At 37.8% G+C, this 16,995-nt stretch overlaps 1 protein-coding gene across 2 annotated transcripts in view; it reads right to left on the bottom strand.

Moving 5' to 3' along the window:
- The window catches only part of LOC102409816 (programmed cell death 6 interacting protein), a 69,566-nt gene that overhangs the window by 17,743 nt on the left and 34,828 nt on the right, over window positions 1–16,995 (bottom strand). For both annotated transcript variants that reach the window (XM_006076064.4, XM_006076063.4), the window contains exons 8-10: window positions 10,650–10,872; window positions 9,174–9,297; window positions 3,211–3,388 (exon numbers count right to left, since the gene is read on the bottom strand). In XM_006076064.4, coding sequence (XP_006076126.1) covers window positions 3,211–3,388; window positions 9,174–9,297; window positions 10,650–10,872 — 525 coding nt within the window. The remainder of the gene's footprint in view (window positions 1–3,210; window positions 3,389–9,173; window positions 9,298–10,649; window positions 10,873–16,995) is intronic.

Below are 16,995 nucleotides of genomic sequence, written 5' to 3'. Positions count from 1 at the left end.
CATGACAAAGTGGGATACCCTAGGCATGCAAGGGTGGTTCACAGTGAAGAATCAGTTAATGTAATACTCTGTATTAGCAGAATGAAGGGAGAAAATCCATGTGATTATCTTGAGATACAGAAAAAATATTTGACTAAATCCAACACCCTTTTATGATAAAAGCACTCAACAAATTAAGAACAGAAAGGAACTTCCTCAATCTGAGAACAGCCATCTATGAAAAACTTAATAGCTTAATAGTGAAAAACTGGAAGGTTTTCCCCTAAGCTGATGATCAAGACAAGTCTGTGGACTCTCACTGCTTAAACCAGGATTGAACTGGCTGGCACAATTAGAGTAAGAAATAAAGGGCATCCAAAAGTGGAAAGGAAAAACTACCTATAGTTGCAAATGGTATGACTTTTTATATGAAAAATCCTAAGCAATCCATAAAATAACTATTAGAGAGAATAAACAAATTTAGTAGAGTTTCAGAAAACAAAATCAACACACAAAATCAGCTGTATTTCTATACTCTAGCAATGAAGAATCCAAATAGGAAATTAAGATAATTCCATTATAACAGCATCAAAAAGAATAAAATAACTAAGCATCAGTTTAATCAAGGAAGTAAAATACTTGTACAGTGAAAAATATAAAACACTGATGAAATAAATTAAATGGAAAGACAGCCTCCATCCATGGACTGGAAGCCGTAATACTGTTAAAGATCAGTAATATTCCTCAAATTGATCTAAACATTCAATACAATTCTCATTAAACTCCTACTAATTTTAGGATTTTCTACATATAAGGTCAAATCAAATCATAGTAAGATACCATTTCATAGCCACAAGGATGGCTTTTTTATTTTTTAAGACAATTATAAGGGTTAGCAAGGATGTGGAGAAATTTGGAACCTTCATACACTGTTGGTAAAATGTAAAAGGGCACAGCTACTTTTGCAAACCAGTTTCACAGTTCCTCAAAAAATTAAACACAATATTACTGTACAACCCAGTAATTCCACTCCTATGTATATAACCCAAGAGAACTGAAAACAGTTGTTCAAACATAACCTGTTCACAAATAACAACATTATTCTGAATAACCAAAAAGTGGGAACATCCCAAGTATCTATTCCTGATGAATGGATAAATAAAATACTTAATGATACACCACACAATGGAATATTTAACCACAAAAAGAAATGAAGTACTGACACATGCTGTGACATGAATGAACCTTGAAAAGATGCTAAGTGAAAAAGGCAAACTTCAAAGGCATGATTCCATTTATCTGCAATGTCCAGAATGAATAAATCTATACAAACAGAAATCAGATTTGTAGTTGCCAAGAGCAAGGGGAATGGGAGAAAGAGGACTGACTGTTAACTAGTACAGGCTTTCTTTTGGAGGTGATGAAAATGTTCCAGAATTAGACTGTGTTGGTGCTCATACAATATTGTGAATGTACTAAAAACAACTAGATCATAAAAGAGATCAAAATGGTGAAATTTTATGTTATGTGAATTTTACCTCAAAAAGAAAAAAAGACACATGTAAGATAAATGTAGGTGATTTATGAAAAGAACCAATTAAATATCCTTATTCTGGAAATGAAAAACATGGGGGGAAAATGCATAGAGCGGCTGAAGAACACAAAAGGCAGAGCTAAACAGGCAATCAATGAGCTGGGAGGCCAGTCTCAGACCGTTGCCCACATAGAGAAAAAGTAATAGAAATGTTAAGAGATGTGAAGAACTGACTCAGAAGCACTGCCATCAATCTAACAGGAATTCATTAGGAGAGAATGGAGAAAAAAGAATAACTGAAGAAATAGAACCCATGAATCTAAGATGGAAAGGATCCAACAGATTCCAAGCAAGATAAATTTATCATTTAAAAAATAAATTAGTGGACACTTCAAATTATCTGAAAACCAAGACTCGAATTAAATTTGCTACCAGAGACATAAACACTCAAAAACAGTATCAGCTTCACAACTTAATAACTTACTTAAAATGAAACTACAAGTACAACCAAGAGAATGAGTCTAACTCATCAGGCTGTTAGGAAGATAAAATAAAAACACCTCATAAGAGAGGCAGACAACAGACATACCATACACACTAATAAAGCCAGTTATTCCTTAATTATGAGATGAGATTTTTCCACATTAATATTTGTTTTATTTTAGTTAAGCCCTTAAGTAACCCTGCGGAGAAGGCAATGGCACCCCGCTCCAGTACTCTTGCCTGGAAAATCCCATGGACGGAGGAGCCTGGTGGGCGACAGTCCCTGGGGTCCCAAAGAGTCAGACATGACTGAGCAACTTCACTTTCACTTTTCACTTTCATGCATTGGAGAAGGAAATGGCAACCCACTCCAGTGTTCTTGCCTGGAGAATCCCAGAGATGGGGGAGCCTGGTGGGCTGCCATCTGTGGGGTCGCACAGAGTCGGACACGACTGAAGTGACTTAGCAGCAGCAGCAGTAAGTAACCCTGAAAGGTATATATTCTCCTTCCCAAGGTTCACACTGTCATAGTATATAAGTACTCTGTCTTTGCCCCAAAATATTTGGAAACAGTGATTGAAACATCATGGATTAAAGCATTGATAACAGAAGTCACCTAAGAGAGACATGACTCCTAAACTGTCAAAAACCAAAATAACCAGTATGAACACATTTATAGCTAAAGAAACAAATGTATCAGTTAGTAGAAAGAGGCGAAAGCACCTTAAAAGCAGAATAACACTGGCAAATAGTTGACTTTAGCCAACAAACGTTAGTGCTACATTCCTCATGATAAAATGCCCTTGCCATTTGAAGATGAGCATGGTGGGCTTGGAAAACATATGATGGCCTAACTTCCTTAGTCTGATTCCTTGTTCGCCACAGACTGAATGTTTCACAGGAAAAAAAAGTCCTTAATAATGAAAAAGTCTGAACAGTGTGTGTGATGGTGATTTCCCACAGTATACTAGTTTCACACAATGGTCATAATGCACACTTATATACCCTTAAGACATATGAACCCATTCTCACTCAGAATTCCTCTTAAACTGAAGGGCAGACTATGGGCCACAATAAATTAACCTGAATGATGAGTGCTACGCTGTGAAACCACAGGAAGCAGCAGGAAGAAGCCTCCTGTCCCAATCCCTGCTGGACACCAAGGGGCCAAAGAGTATTTTATTTACCTGAAAAGCAAACCTCTTAAAACATACCTCATCGAGGATTTCTCTATTTCTTTGAAGAAGTTCGGGTAGCTCTTTGAACAACTGATCAACGGTCTGGATGCCTCCCTGTTCAATCACAGATGTGGACTTGGTCAATATAGACTGAGGTACGGTATCTCCAGATATATCTTCAATTGCTGCTGGTAGATTAAGGGAAGCTAACACCCTGAAAAAATGAGATACTATGTCATCTAAAGGTCTAATCCTTCTTTCAAACACTAGCAGCGGAGTTCTCACTCCAAAAATGTGGATAAGCCCTGTAAATGGAAACATAAAGCAAAGACAAAGGAAAAACAGAAAATCAGGAATTGAGAAAATTAAATAAAACATTAGAGAATTAAGTTAGATTCACAGTTCAGAACTGAGAGCCAAAATGTTTAAAAGTTACATTAAAATATACTAGATACCTTTGGCTCACTGGTTAAACTTTACTTCTTTTACTCTAAGTAATTAAAAGTCAAAAATTCTATTTTAAAAATGCGATCTTTTATCACACTCTTGATTCTTATACTGTCAGTGATAAAAGAAATAATACACTAAATAGTTATAATTTCACATCAGTTCAGTCGCTCAGTTGTGTCCGACTCTTTGTGACACCATGGATTGCAGCACGTCAGGCCTCCCTGTCCATCACCAACTTGCATAGCTTACTCAAACTCAGGTACATCAAGTCGGTGATGCCATCCAGCCATCTCATCCTCTGTTGTCTCCTCCTCCTGCCTTCAATCTTTGCCAGCATCAGGGTCTTTTCCATTGAGTCAGTTCTTCACATCAGGTGGCCAAAGTTTTGGAGTTTCAGCTTCAACATCAGTCCTTCCAATGAATATTCAGGACTAATTTCCTTTAGGATGGACTGGCTGGATCTCCTAGCAGTCCAAGGGATTCTCTTAAAAGTCTTCTCCAACACCACAGTTCAAAAGCATCAATTCTTCGGCGCTCAGCTTTCTTAACAGTCCAACTCTCACATCCATACATGACTACTGGAAAAACTATACATTTGACTAGACAGATCTTTTTGGCAAAGTAATGTCTCTGCTTTTTAATAAGCTGTCTAGGTTGGTCACAGCTTTCCTTCCAAGGAACAATATCTTTTAATATCATGGCTGCAGTCACCATCTGCAATGATTTTGGAGCCCAAAAAAATAAAGTCAGCCACTGTTTCCACTGTTTACCCACCTATTTGCAATGAAGTGATGGGACTGGATGCCATGATCTTAGTTTTCTGAATGCTGAGCTTTAAGCTAGTTTTTTCACTCGTCTTTCACATGCATCCAGAGGATCTTTAGATCCTCTTCACTTTCTTCCATAAGGGTGGTGTCATCTGCATATCTGAGGTTATTGATATTTCTCCAAGCAATCTCGATTCCAGCTCGTGCTTCATGAAGCCCAGCGTTTCTCATGATGTACTCTGCATAGAAGCTAAATAAGCAAGGTGACACTATACAGCCTTGACATACTCCTTTCCCGATTTGGAATCAGCCTGTTGTTCCATGTCCAGTTCTAACTGTTGCTTCCTGACCTGCATACAGGTTTCTCAAGAGGCAGGTCAGGTGGTCTGGTATTCCCATCTTTTTCAGAATTTTCCACAGTTTGTTGTGATCCACACAGTCAAAGGCTTTGGCATAGTAATAAAGCAGAAATAGATGTTTTTCTGGAACTCTCTTGCTTTTTCCATGATCCAGCGGATGTTGGCAATTTGATCTCTGGTTCCTCTGCCTTTTCTAAAACCAGCTTGAACAGTTTCAAGTTCACAGTTAACGTACTGTCGAAGTCTGGCTTGGAGAATTCTGAGCATTACTTTGCTAGTATGTGAGATAAGTGCAATTGTGTGGTAGTTTGAACATTCTTTGGCATTGCCTTTCTTTGAGACTGGAATGGAAACTGACCTTTTCCAGTTCTGTGGCCACTGCTGAGCTTTTCAAATTTGCTGGCATATTGAGTGCAGAACTTTCACAGCATCATCTTTTAGGATTTGAAATAGCTCAACTGGAATTCCATCACCTCCACTAGCTTTGTTCATAGTGATGCTTCCTAAGGCCCACTTGACTTCGCATTCCAGGATGTCTGGTTCTAGGTGAGTGATCACACCACTAGGGTTATCTGGGTCATGAAGATCTTTTTTGTATAGTTCTTCTGTGTATTCTTGCCACCTCTTCTTAATATCTTCTGCTTCTGTTAGGTCCATACCACTTCTGTCCTTATTGTGCCCATCTTTGCATGAAGTGTTCCCCCTTGGTATCTCTAATTTTCTTGAAGAGCTCTCTAATCTTTCCCATTCTATTGTTTTCCTCTATTTCTTTGCACTGATCACTGAGGAAGGCTTTCTTATCTTTCCTGGCTATTCTCTGGAATTCTGCATTCAAATGGGTATATGTTTCCTTTTCTCCTTTGCTTTTCACCTCTCTCCTTTTCTCAGCTATTTGTAAGGCCTCCTCAGACTACCATTTTGTCTTTTTGCATTTCTTTTTCATGGGGATGGTCTTGATCATTGCTTCCTGTACAGTGTCACAAACCTCTATCCATAGTTCTTCAGGCACTCTATCAGATCTAATCCCTTGAATCTATTTCTCATTTCCACTGTAAAGTCATAAAGGATTTGATTTAGGTCATATCTGAATGGTCTGGTGGGTTTTCCTACTTTCTTCAATTTAAGTCTGAATTTGGCAATAAGGAGTTCATGATCTGAGCCACAGTCAGCTCCCAGTCTTGTTTTTACTGACTGTATAGAGGTTCTCCATCTTTGACTACAAAGAACATAATCAATTTGATTTTGGTATTGAACATCTGGTGATATCCATGTGTAGAGTCTTCTCTTATGTTGTTGGAAGAGGGTGTTTGCTATGACCAGTGCGTTCTCTTGGTAAAACTCTGTTAGCCTTTGACCTGCTTTGTTTTGTACTCCAAAGCCAAATTTTCCTGTTACTCCTGGTATCTCTTGACTTCCTACTTTTATATTCCAGTCCCCCAAGAACTCCACAATTACAGCTCGCTGCTGAACAACCATCGACAGGAGAATGTTGGATCCCACCAAAAAAAGATACCCCACGTTCAAGGGCAAAGGAGAAGCCCCAGCAAGACGGTAGGAGGGGCAAAATCGAGTTCAGAATCAAACCCCATACCCACCAGACACACTCAGAGGGCTCAAACAAACCTTGTGCACACCAGGACCCAGAGACTTACACCAGAACTTAAACAGAACTGGGGAAACAGACTCTTGGAGGGTACAAACAAAACCTTTTACACACCAGGACCCAGGAGAAAGGACCAGTGACCCCGTAGGAGACTGACCCAGACTTGCCCGTGAGTGTCCAGGAGTCTCCACCGGAGGCATGGGTCAGCGGTGGCCTGCTTCAGGGTCAGAGGCACCTTTTGAAGGAAGTGGCCATTATCTTCATTACCTACACCATAGTTTGGCCTCAGGTCAAACAACAGGGAGGAAACACAGCCCCACCCATCAACAGAAAATTGGATTAAAGATTTACTGAGCATGGCCCTGCCCATCAGAATAAGACCCAGTTTCCCCCTCAGTCAGTCTGTCCCATCAGGAAGCTTTCATAAGCCTCTTATCCTTCTCCATCAGAGGGCAGACAGCGTGGAAACCACAATCACAGAAAACTAACAAAACTGATCACATGGACCACATCGTTGTCTAACTCAATGAAATTATGAGCCATGCCACTGTAGGGCCACCCAAGATGGACGGGTCATGGTGGAGAGTTCTGACAAAATGTGGTCACTGGAGAAGGGAATGGCAAACTACTTCAGTAGTCTTGCCTTGAGAACCCCATGAACAGTATAAAAATGCAAAAAGACAGGACACTGAAAGATGAACTCCCCAGGTCGGTAGGTGCCCAACATGCAACTGGAGATCAGTGGAGAAATAACTCCAGAAACAATGAAGAGAGGGTGCCAAAGCAAAAACACCACCCAGTTGTGGATGTGACTGGTGATGGAAGTAAAGTCCAATGCTATAAAGAGCAATATTGCATAGGAACCTGGAATGTCAGGTCCATGAACCAAGGCAAATTGAAAGTGGTCAAACAGGAGATGACACAAGTGAACGTCAACACTCTAGGAATCAGTGAACTAAAATGGACTGGAATGGGTGAATTTAACTCAGATGACCATTATACCTACTACTACGGGCAGGAATCCTTTAGAAAAAATGGAGTAGCCCTCATAGTAAACAAAAGAGTCTGAAATGCAGTACTTGGATGCAAGTGCAAAAATGAGAGAATGATCTCTGTTCATTTCCAAGGCAACCATTCAATATCATAGTAATCCAAGTCTATGCCTCAATAACTAATGCTGAAGAAGCTGAAGTTGAATGGTTCATTGAAGACCTACAAGACCTTCTAGAACTAACACCCAATTTCACATCATCTAGGCATAATGTCAAGAGGACATAGTTGATATACATATTAATACAGAATTTCCATTTGTTTTGTTTTGTGGCACAGTAACTATTATTTTATTATTTCATTTACATAATGGGAGGAATATTAGGGTAAACTTATGCTGCCTTCCTGCTAGAAAAAGAAAAATGAGGTCAAAACATATTCATTCATCAAAATTAAGAACATGAAAAAGCAAACAAGACTAGGGAAAAAAAAAACTCAGTAACATATCTGACAGAAGACTTACCTCTAGAATATCTACAGAACTCTTTAAAGATATTAAGAAGAAAAATGAGCAACAGATTTCAACACTTGACAAAAGACATGAAGGGCTAATAAGCACATGAAGAGTTGCTCAATATCATTGGTCATCAGGGGGAATGCAAACTGAACCACAATGAGACACTGCTACACACACACTACAATAGCTAAAATCAGAGAGACTGACAATGCTAAGTTCTGACGAGGTGCCAAGAAAGTGCACTTCTCAAACGGCGCAGGAACAGTGACTCTGGAAAACCATCTGGCCATTTCCTGTGAAGTAAACATACGCTAACCATACAACTCAACAATTCTGTAATCCTAGGTTATTTGCTCATGAGAAATAAAACATGTCCACAGAAAGATATGTACACCCATATTCGTAACAACCAAAATGTCCATCAATAGGTAAAAGTAACAAACTATTTGACCATCAAAAGGAATACTACTAAGTAATAAAAAGGATCAAACTGATACATATACCATGATTATGCCAAGTGAAAGAAGCCTAAGATATTTTTAATACATACTGTTACATGCTGTACATGCTATATTATATATTATACATTACTATAACAATACTATACACTGTATATATCATACTATATATGCAATGTACTATTTACTGTATATAATACACTATAAAATCTACATATTGCACACACTATAATGATTACATTTATATTAAAATTATATAAGAGGTAAAACTAACCTATGGTGACAGGGAGCAGATCAGAAGTGGCTAGAGGGTGGAGGAGAAGACATTGAATGGAAAGGCGTGAGGGAATTTTTCTCAGGTGATAGAAATGTTCTCTACTTGATCATGGTGGGTACTTACATGGCCACACACATTTATCAAAAACAACTATACACTTAAAATGGATTTATTTTGTTGTGTAAAATTATACTCAATATATTTTTTTAAATGATAAATTATTTTGTCTTCAATCCACCAAAAACAAGAACTTGTTCAGAATATTGAATGTACATGTATCTGAACTTCAAAAGTTCATTTCTACTTCTCATTTCCCTCAAATAAATACCCCCAAAATACAAATCAGTGGCCACATATTTTCACTTTGTTTCAGTAGTTAAATTTCTTCCAGTTATATCTGCTTTGTTGTTGGGGCTCAGTAAATATAGTGTCCCCAAGAAATGTGTGTGTGTCTATATTCGCTATTTCAAATATCCTTAACATTCAGTTCTAAGCTCAGAAAAGTACAATGTTCATAAATAATCCATCAGGAAGCATCAGAAATTTAGATAAATTTATGAAAGTTAAGCCCTACTTACCCATTTGCCAAAGTGGTGGCTTCTCTCATCTGAGCAATTGATCTGTTAACTAAATCAGCTTTCCTCTGATTATAGGCAGCCAAAGACTGCTGGACTGACACAGGAACCATCTTCTCGAACAGATCTAAAAAGAGGAATCAATTTCAATAAAGTTTTAAGACAAAAACTCAAACTATAAAGTGACTATTCATATATCCTTTCCAATATTCACATTAAAAGTCTTCAAACATTTAAAGAATAAAACTAAATCTATTGAAAGGACAATGATAAAGAGAATTTTTAGATCACTGTATTCACAGGCAATGATAATGAAGGCTTTTCCTCAAACTTAATTTTCTTAAAGATGTGTTTATCATTAAGTTTAAGGGATCTTTGGTGAAGAAGATCTACACAAGAGAAAACAATACTCACTCACTGATAAAACTGACCATAGTACCATGGTTTCCAGCTCTACCACTTCCTGGCTCTGCAACCTTGAGCAAATGACTTCACCACTCTCCATCAGTATACTCAGCAGTCAAATGGGGACAATAACCACACCTGCCTCATGTAGCTGCTATGAGAAGTAAATGAACTAATATTTTAAAGTGCTTAAAAGAGCTTTTGGCACACGGTAAACACTTTGAGCTTGTTAAACAGAAGTAAGTACAGTAGTCCCATGGTGTCCTCAGGGGACTGGTTCCAGGACCCTCAGTGGGGACCAGACTCTGAGGATGCTCAAGTCTCCTACATGAAATGGCACAATGTTTGCATATAGCTTACACATATTCTCTCATACACTTTAAATCATTTCTAGCTTATTTATAATACTTAATACAATGTAAACGCTATGTGAACAGTTGTAGAGTATTGCAAATTCAAGTTTTGCTCTTTGGGGAACTTTCTGGAAATTTTTTCTGTGAATATTTTCAGTCAGCAGTTGCTTTGAATTCATGGCTGTGGAACCACAGATACAGATGGCCAACTCTAAAACAACCATCCAATAACTTAGAAATATTAGATCCCTGGGGTCTCAGCTAGAGGCTACCATATATTGACTGCATAGACCTACAATAGTCAAGGATATTATGACATTTACTTATCTGATACAACCATGACTCCAGAAGCTTATATGCTTAAAGTCATACTTATATACATTTATTCTTAATACCAGAATCTTAAATAACAAATGTTAACAAAAAGACAGATCAGATCAGATCAGTCACTCAGTCGTGTCCGACTCTTTGCAACCCCATGAATCGCAGCACAAAAGACAAGCGCTCATTTAAGTCTTTATACTCAGTTTCAAGTTTTCTGACTCTGTTGAATACTTTATGCTTTACTACCATTTACTGTCCATCTTAAAATTTCACTGTTAACATGAATAAAATTATATTCAAAGCATACAATTGCAACTATGTGATTTTAGCTACAAAAAATAGATTAAACTGGAGAAAAAATACATAACACTAAAGTGCCTCTGAATAGCTGACATACCAGTGAATTTCTGGCTGATGGGTACATTGACTGGAGTAGATTTTACAAGTGTGGCTTTGCCAATAGGGTCCAGATCTTTAAGGTCTGGAACTCGATCATGATAGATGAAGTCATTATCCTTCTTTGCTGCAGTAAGGGCACGGTTGATTTTGTCAGAGAATTCCTTCACGTTGACGTATTCATCATAGCGAGATGCCACTGTTTTTATCAATTCTGCTGCATGCTAGCAAGAAAATGTTAAAAAAGAAAAAAAAAGTTTTCTTTTTTTCCAACAAATATCCAAGCTTTGGTTTTTTAAAAAAATCTTTAAAGACTAGCATTACTAGCACTGTGATCAACAGAACAACCTAGCAATTCAACCTAGCAATTCTCTTATCAAAAAAATACCAAAATATCAAAAATGAAGACTACATAGCAGACACCCCTCTAAGACATGAATGAATTACCAAGAGAATAAAAGAAATCAAAATTATAAACTGACATCGAGGAAAGCTGTCTCTGGCTGTTGGGTATTTCTGTATCCAAAGGACTAGCAATTAAAATGCATTAAAAGCCTTCAGGGAGACTTAAGACAGGGTTCTTGAAACTACCTAAGAGAGCAAATTAGAAAGAAGAAACATCCCCTTCACCGCCCCACCCCTATATGAAGGCAGAAACCTCAAAGGGCTACATGTGGGATGAAAATGGTGGGTCAGAAAAAAACTCTGCAACACAGGAAAACAACAAAGAAGCATGTCATGTCAGCAAAAACCAGAATTTTTTCTTTAAAAGTTGCCCTTGTGATGCAAAAGATGAACATAGCCTTATATAAATTTAGGGCTCAAATTACTTAGGTGATATTGGGTACAGTAACACCAAATAAAATTGATAATCAAGTCAAAAGCTATTGAGGATAAATGCAGTAATATAATGTTTAACATCTGACAATTTGCCAGAAAGATATAAACTTCACAAATGTTGTATTTGAAAGCCTTTATGTTAGGCAGTTAGAATAGGAAACAGGAGTCCAGAATGGCGGTGGCTAAAAGACAAGGAAGGGAAAAGCCCGCAAAAATAGAACAAAGGAAGGTCTGAGGTTCAGAGTGAGGACCTCAGGTAGAATAAACCTCTGGCTAGCCCAAATTGCATAGGGCAGGCCCAGGGGGAGGAAAAAACATATAAAAAAAGGAGCCAAAGGGCTCTCTCCCTCTCTTCTCATGAGGTCTCGACATGACCTCATGCCTCAAGGATGGATTTTCCTATTATCTAAATAAAATAGAGCTGTAACACAGAGCTGTAACACTGATTTGTCTAAGAGCTACAACACGGTCTGTTTGAGACCTGAGAGCTATAACACAGTCTGTCCAACACCCAAGAGCTGTGCAACGCCGAGGGCTTTAATGTCTGTCACTCCAAATCTTTGTTGTGACGAGACAGAACGGAGAAGCATACACTGCTTGACATCTATATAAACAATTATAATAAAAAACTGATAAATCTAACCATTTTATTATCATTAGAGTGGATGATTTTAACACTCTTTGTTTCAGCAATAAATGGACCAAGTAAACCAAAAATGTTTAAGATTACAGAAGTTCTGAACAACACAATTAATGAGTTTGATTTATCAGACATGGAGAATCCTGGACTCCACAATTAGAGAATACATAATAGTCTCAGGCTTATAAAGAACATCTGTAGTGACCACATGAAGACATAAAAGCAAAAACACCAAAAGATAAAGTAAAAACATCAAAATTACAAGATTATAAGAATGGTTTAATGTTAGAAAATCTATTTATATAATTCTCCAAATAATAAATTTAAGTTTTAAAAAATCAAATTATCTCATAGATGTTGAAAATCATTTAATAAAATATTCACTCTTGACTTTTCTTAAATCTTAGTAAAATAAAAATAAATATCCAGTTCCTTAATACATTAAAATTTTAACCCTCAATGCTGCTATCATGCTTAGCAGAAAAATAAAATATTCCTAGAGTTGGAATAAAACAAAGATCACCAGTATCATCATGAACATTGACCATGTAAAAATAACCAGACAAAAAAATGAAATTAGAGGTGTAAAATTTAGAAAAGAAAAGGAACAATTTATTATTTACAGGTGATATATTTATTTGCATGCCAGAAAAATCTAAAAGAACCAACTATTCTAAGTAAGAGGTAGTTTAGATACAAAATCAACATAGAAAATACAGATGAACCACCACCAATCTGAAAAGATAACCAAAAACTAATAATCCAGTTACTAGCAATGGAAAGAAATCTTAAAATATTTGTGCAAGATTAATATGAAATAGAAATAAGGATAACCAAAACAAACAAAAGCTACATCTTTAGTGTAAACTAGGAGATGGGAAAACACACAAATTTAAACCACTTTTTAAATCTGTACATCAAATTTGACTTGTAAATGTGATCAAACATTCTCCTAAATAGCAAAATTGGTATTAGAAGCAACAGAGCAGGACAAACAAGGGAAGGCTAAGGGCCCACCCTGAGGGGAAAGTGCTTAGTTAAGCAAATCTGAAAACAATGAACTGCAATGAGGTGACAGCTGCCAGCTGATGATAAAGGAAAAGCCAAATGGCCTCCTGGAACCACACAAGGGTTGATGGAAAAACAGAATACTGAGGGGCCTCGACCCAACAAGGCAGAAAACGACAAGAACAGGGTTACTGGGTAAGCAGAAAAGAGGGCAGAAAAGTGGGGAGGAGGAAAAGGGATGAGCACTCAGAAAACATCCACAGAATACAAACTGTTACAGCAGATAAACCACCTGGAAAAGCAAAGGCACAAAAGTGGAATCCTTCCTACACCAGGCTTTGAGAACCAGAGGGGAAGGGCCCTACACAAGAAGGCTTGGAAAGATACCTGGTGTTCCCCTACCCAGGAACCTCTTTGACTAAAATCAAGCTCATTCAAACACAAGTAACCAAAAAGGCATTCCATCTGTCTCAACACAAAGAAACCACAAGGAAAAGGGTGAAAATGAGCAGTGTAACTTTTCAACAGATAACGAAAATTCACCAAAGAGAATGTTGCCACAGGGAATACTGGTGATCCAGTGGTTAGGACTCTGCACTTTCACTGCTGTGGCCCCAGGTTCAATCCCTGGTCAGGGAACTAAGATCACGCAAGGCGTGCGGCACAGCCAAAAGAAAAAAGAAAAAGAAATGGTGCCACAAACCAAAGAACACAGCCTACTAAAAAAGGTAAAATAAGCTAAAAGACATAAGGATGCAATCACAGTACCAAAAGAACACAAAATATGAACAGAGATGCTATTCAGATAGCAAGATAACAGCGGGTAACACTCAGGTAACAGTGGGTGATACTCTGATAGCAACAGAATGTGAAATGAGACCCAAAGAACTCAGTGAAGAAAAATATGAAATCATTTAAGAAAAGAAAGACTGAAATATTTATGCAAAGAACATGAAAGGGATAATAGGTATCACAGAAACCACTGTAAGAAACATATAACACAAGAAAAAGTAAAGACAATTCTACATGGCAGTTGGGGAGCAGAGGCCATTACAAACTGAAAATTCATGAGACCAATCAACCAAATGCAATGTGAGGACTGTACATGAATCCTTATTTGAACAAACTATAAAAGCACATTTTAGAAAAAAAATCAAAGAAAACTAAACCAGGTTTGGGTAATATTAGGTTACTAGCTTACAAACTAGTACTAACTGTACTAGGTAAGATGACATTGCGGTTTTAATTTTTTAAAGTCTTATCTATTAGAGGCATATACTTAAGTAACTTAAGGATGAAATGATACGTGAGATAGCTGTAAATACATCAAAAAAAAAAAAAGAGGAAGGGGGAACAGATGAGACACAGAGAAAATATTGATACTCACTGAAACTGGGTAATAGATATTTGATGGTTCTTATTTTTATATATATGTTTGAAGCTTTCCATAATAAATACTTAAATAAAATTCATACAGATGCATAAGCAGGAACAATCAAGAAAATTCAGGGAATGAGAGATGATCACTACCAATTAGGTATTAAAACATTCTAAAGTGTCAATGATTCAAATGGTATAGCTGGAACATGAACAAATAAAATAGGCCAATGTAGCAGAATAAAAACAGACCCAAATACATATGAAGGATTTAGTAAGTGATAAAGTCAAAATCTCAATGCAATGGGGTAAAGAAAGTCATTGCAGTAACCAATCTGAAGACAACTGGGTAGCCATTTGAAAAAATAAAAATTGCATCCATCCTTCACATCACCTATCAGGATAAACTCCAAGTGAATCAAAGATCCAAGAATTGAATATAATATACAATGAATTACAGATGTACTTATACTCTGATATCAGCAATCCCATTTCCAGGAATTTAAAATATACCTGTTAATGTGGACTGAACTGTGTCTCCACCCCCACCCCCTCAGAATGTGTATGTTGATGCTCTAACTTCCCAAGAGATGGTACTTGGACATGGGGCCTTCGGGAGATCATGGAGAAGTCACGAGGGTGAGGCCCTGGTGAAAGGATTAGTGCCCTTGTAAAAAGAGACACCAGAAAGCATGCTGTCTCTCCCTACCATAAAAGTACACAGCAAGAAGTCAGGCTAGCAGTATGTAAGCTCACCATCCTGACACCCTCAGAATTCTAGCCCCCTGAACTATAAGAAAATAAATTTCTGTTGTTTAAACCACCCAGTCTATGGTATTTTGTTATGGAAACCTGAGCCAAGACAACTACTGAATTACAAAATGCCACATTCACATAATTAATCACTGCAGTGTGGTTTGTAATAACAAATCTTGTAAACACGCAAGTATCCAGGAATAACGTGTGGTTTATATAATGAAGTACAATGCAGCTCTGAAGACAAATGAGAAAAGTCTCTTTGCTGCTGTATGAAATGGAGAGGGCTTCAATATGCTGCTGCTGCTGCTAAGTCACTTCAGTCGTGTCCAACTCTGTGAGACCCCATAGACAGTAGCCCACCAGGCTTCCCCGTCCCTGGGATTCTCCAGGCAAGAACACTGGAGTGAGTTGCCATTTCCTTCTCCAATGCATGAAAGTGAAAAGTGAAAGTGAAGTCGCTCAGTCGTGTCCGACTCTGTCTCTGTGCCACCCCATGGACTGCAGCCTACCAGGCTCCTCCGTCCGTGGGATTTTCCAGGCAAGAGTACTGGAGTGGGGTGCCATTGCCTTCTCCGTTCAATATGCAATGTGAGAAAAATAAGATGCACACTACACAGAGCATGTATGTGCTCAGATGCCCAGTCACGTCTGACTCTTCACAACCCCAAGGACTGCAGCCTGCCAGGCTCCTCGGTCCCTGGGATTTCCCAGGCAAGAATACTGGAATGGGTTGGCATTTCCTACTCCAAGGGATCTTCCCAACCCAGGGATCAAACCCGCAATTCCTGTGTCTCCTGCACTGGCAGGTGGATTCTTTACCAATGTGCCACCCATGGCATATGATCTCTTATATAAAGAACAGGAGAGTTAAGAATATGCATTAAGTGTGCATGCACATGTGTACATATCTGCTTATATTTTCAAAGAGAATAAAAAAAAAAAACACTGAAAGGATTAAATAAGAAATAAATGAAAATTACCTATGAGGCAGTGGGGGAAGAAGCTGTAGGGAATAAAACAGAAGGGAAAAGGTAGAGATCGGCTAAGTGTATGCCTGTCTTCCCCAATTGTTATATTGAAAATGTTCAAGTTCACAGAAAAATTAAAAGAACAAAACAATTGAGAAAAAACGCCTCCTCTGGCAAGTTTAACAACTGTTATTTTTGTCATATTTGCTCTTTCCCACATATACACAGACCTTTTCTTTTTACATAACTGTTTGAAACTGAAGTCCAGACATCACAACCCTTTATCCCTAAATATCTCAGCAAGTATCTAATGAGGACACTCTCCTTAATACCTACAAACTAGTATCTAACAAAGAAAAAGCAATACTTTCATAAAGTCAGTCTTATCATATTAGACTCCTCATTAATGAATTAAATAAATATCTGATATGTATCCATTTTATCTGAGTCACAATTTTACATCTATACAGAGGCATCCCTCAGTATCTGTCGGGGTTGGCTCCAGAACTCTTCACAGGCACTAAAATCTGAACGCTGGCCCTCTGGACCTACAGATTCTGTGTCTGCAGATTAAACATAGTACACGACCAGCAGTTGGTTGACTCCACAAATTCAGAAGCTGCCAGTATGGAGAGCCGAGTATTTATTCATTGAAATACACCTGCATGTAAGTTGACTTGGACAGTTCAAATCTGTGTTGTTCAAGGGTAAACTGTATGTTTATGTCTTTTTTAAAATTGAGCCTTGGTAGCTTT

This window comes from Bubalus bubalis, chromosome 21, assembly GCF_019923935.1.
Source record: "Bubalus bubalis isolate 160015118507 breed Murrah chromosome 21, NDDB_SH_1, whole genome shotgun sequence".
NCBI lineage: Eukaryota > Metazoa > Chordata > Mammalia > Artiodactyla > Bovidae > Bubalus > Bubalus bubalis.
The sequence above is the reverse complement of the archived record's forward strand: the minus strand, read 5'-3'. Positions and strand labels throughout refer to the sequence as shown.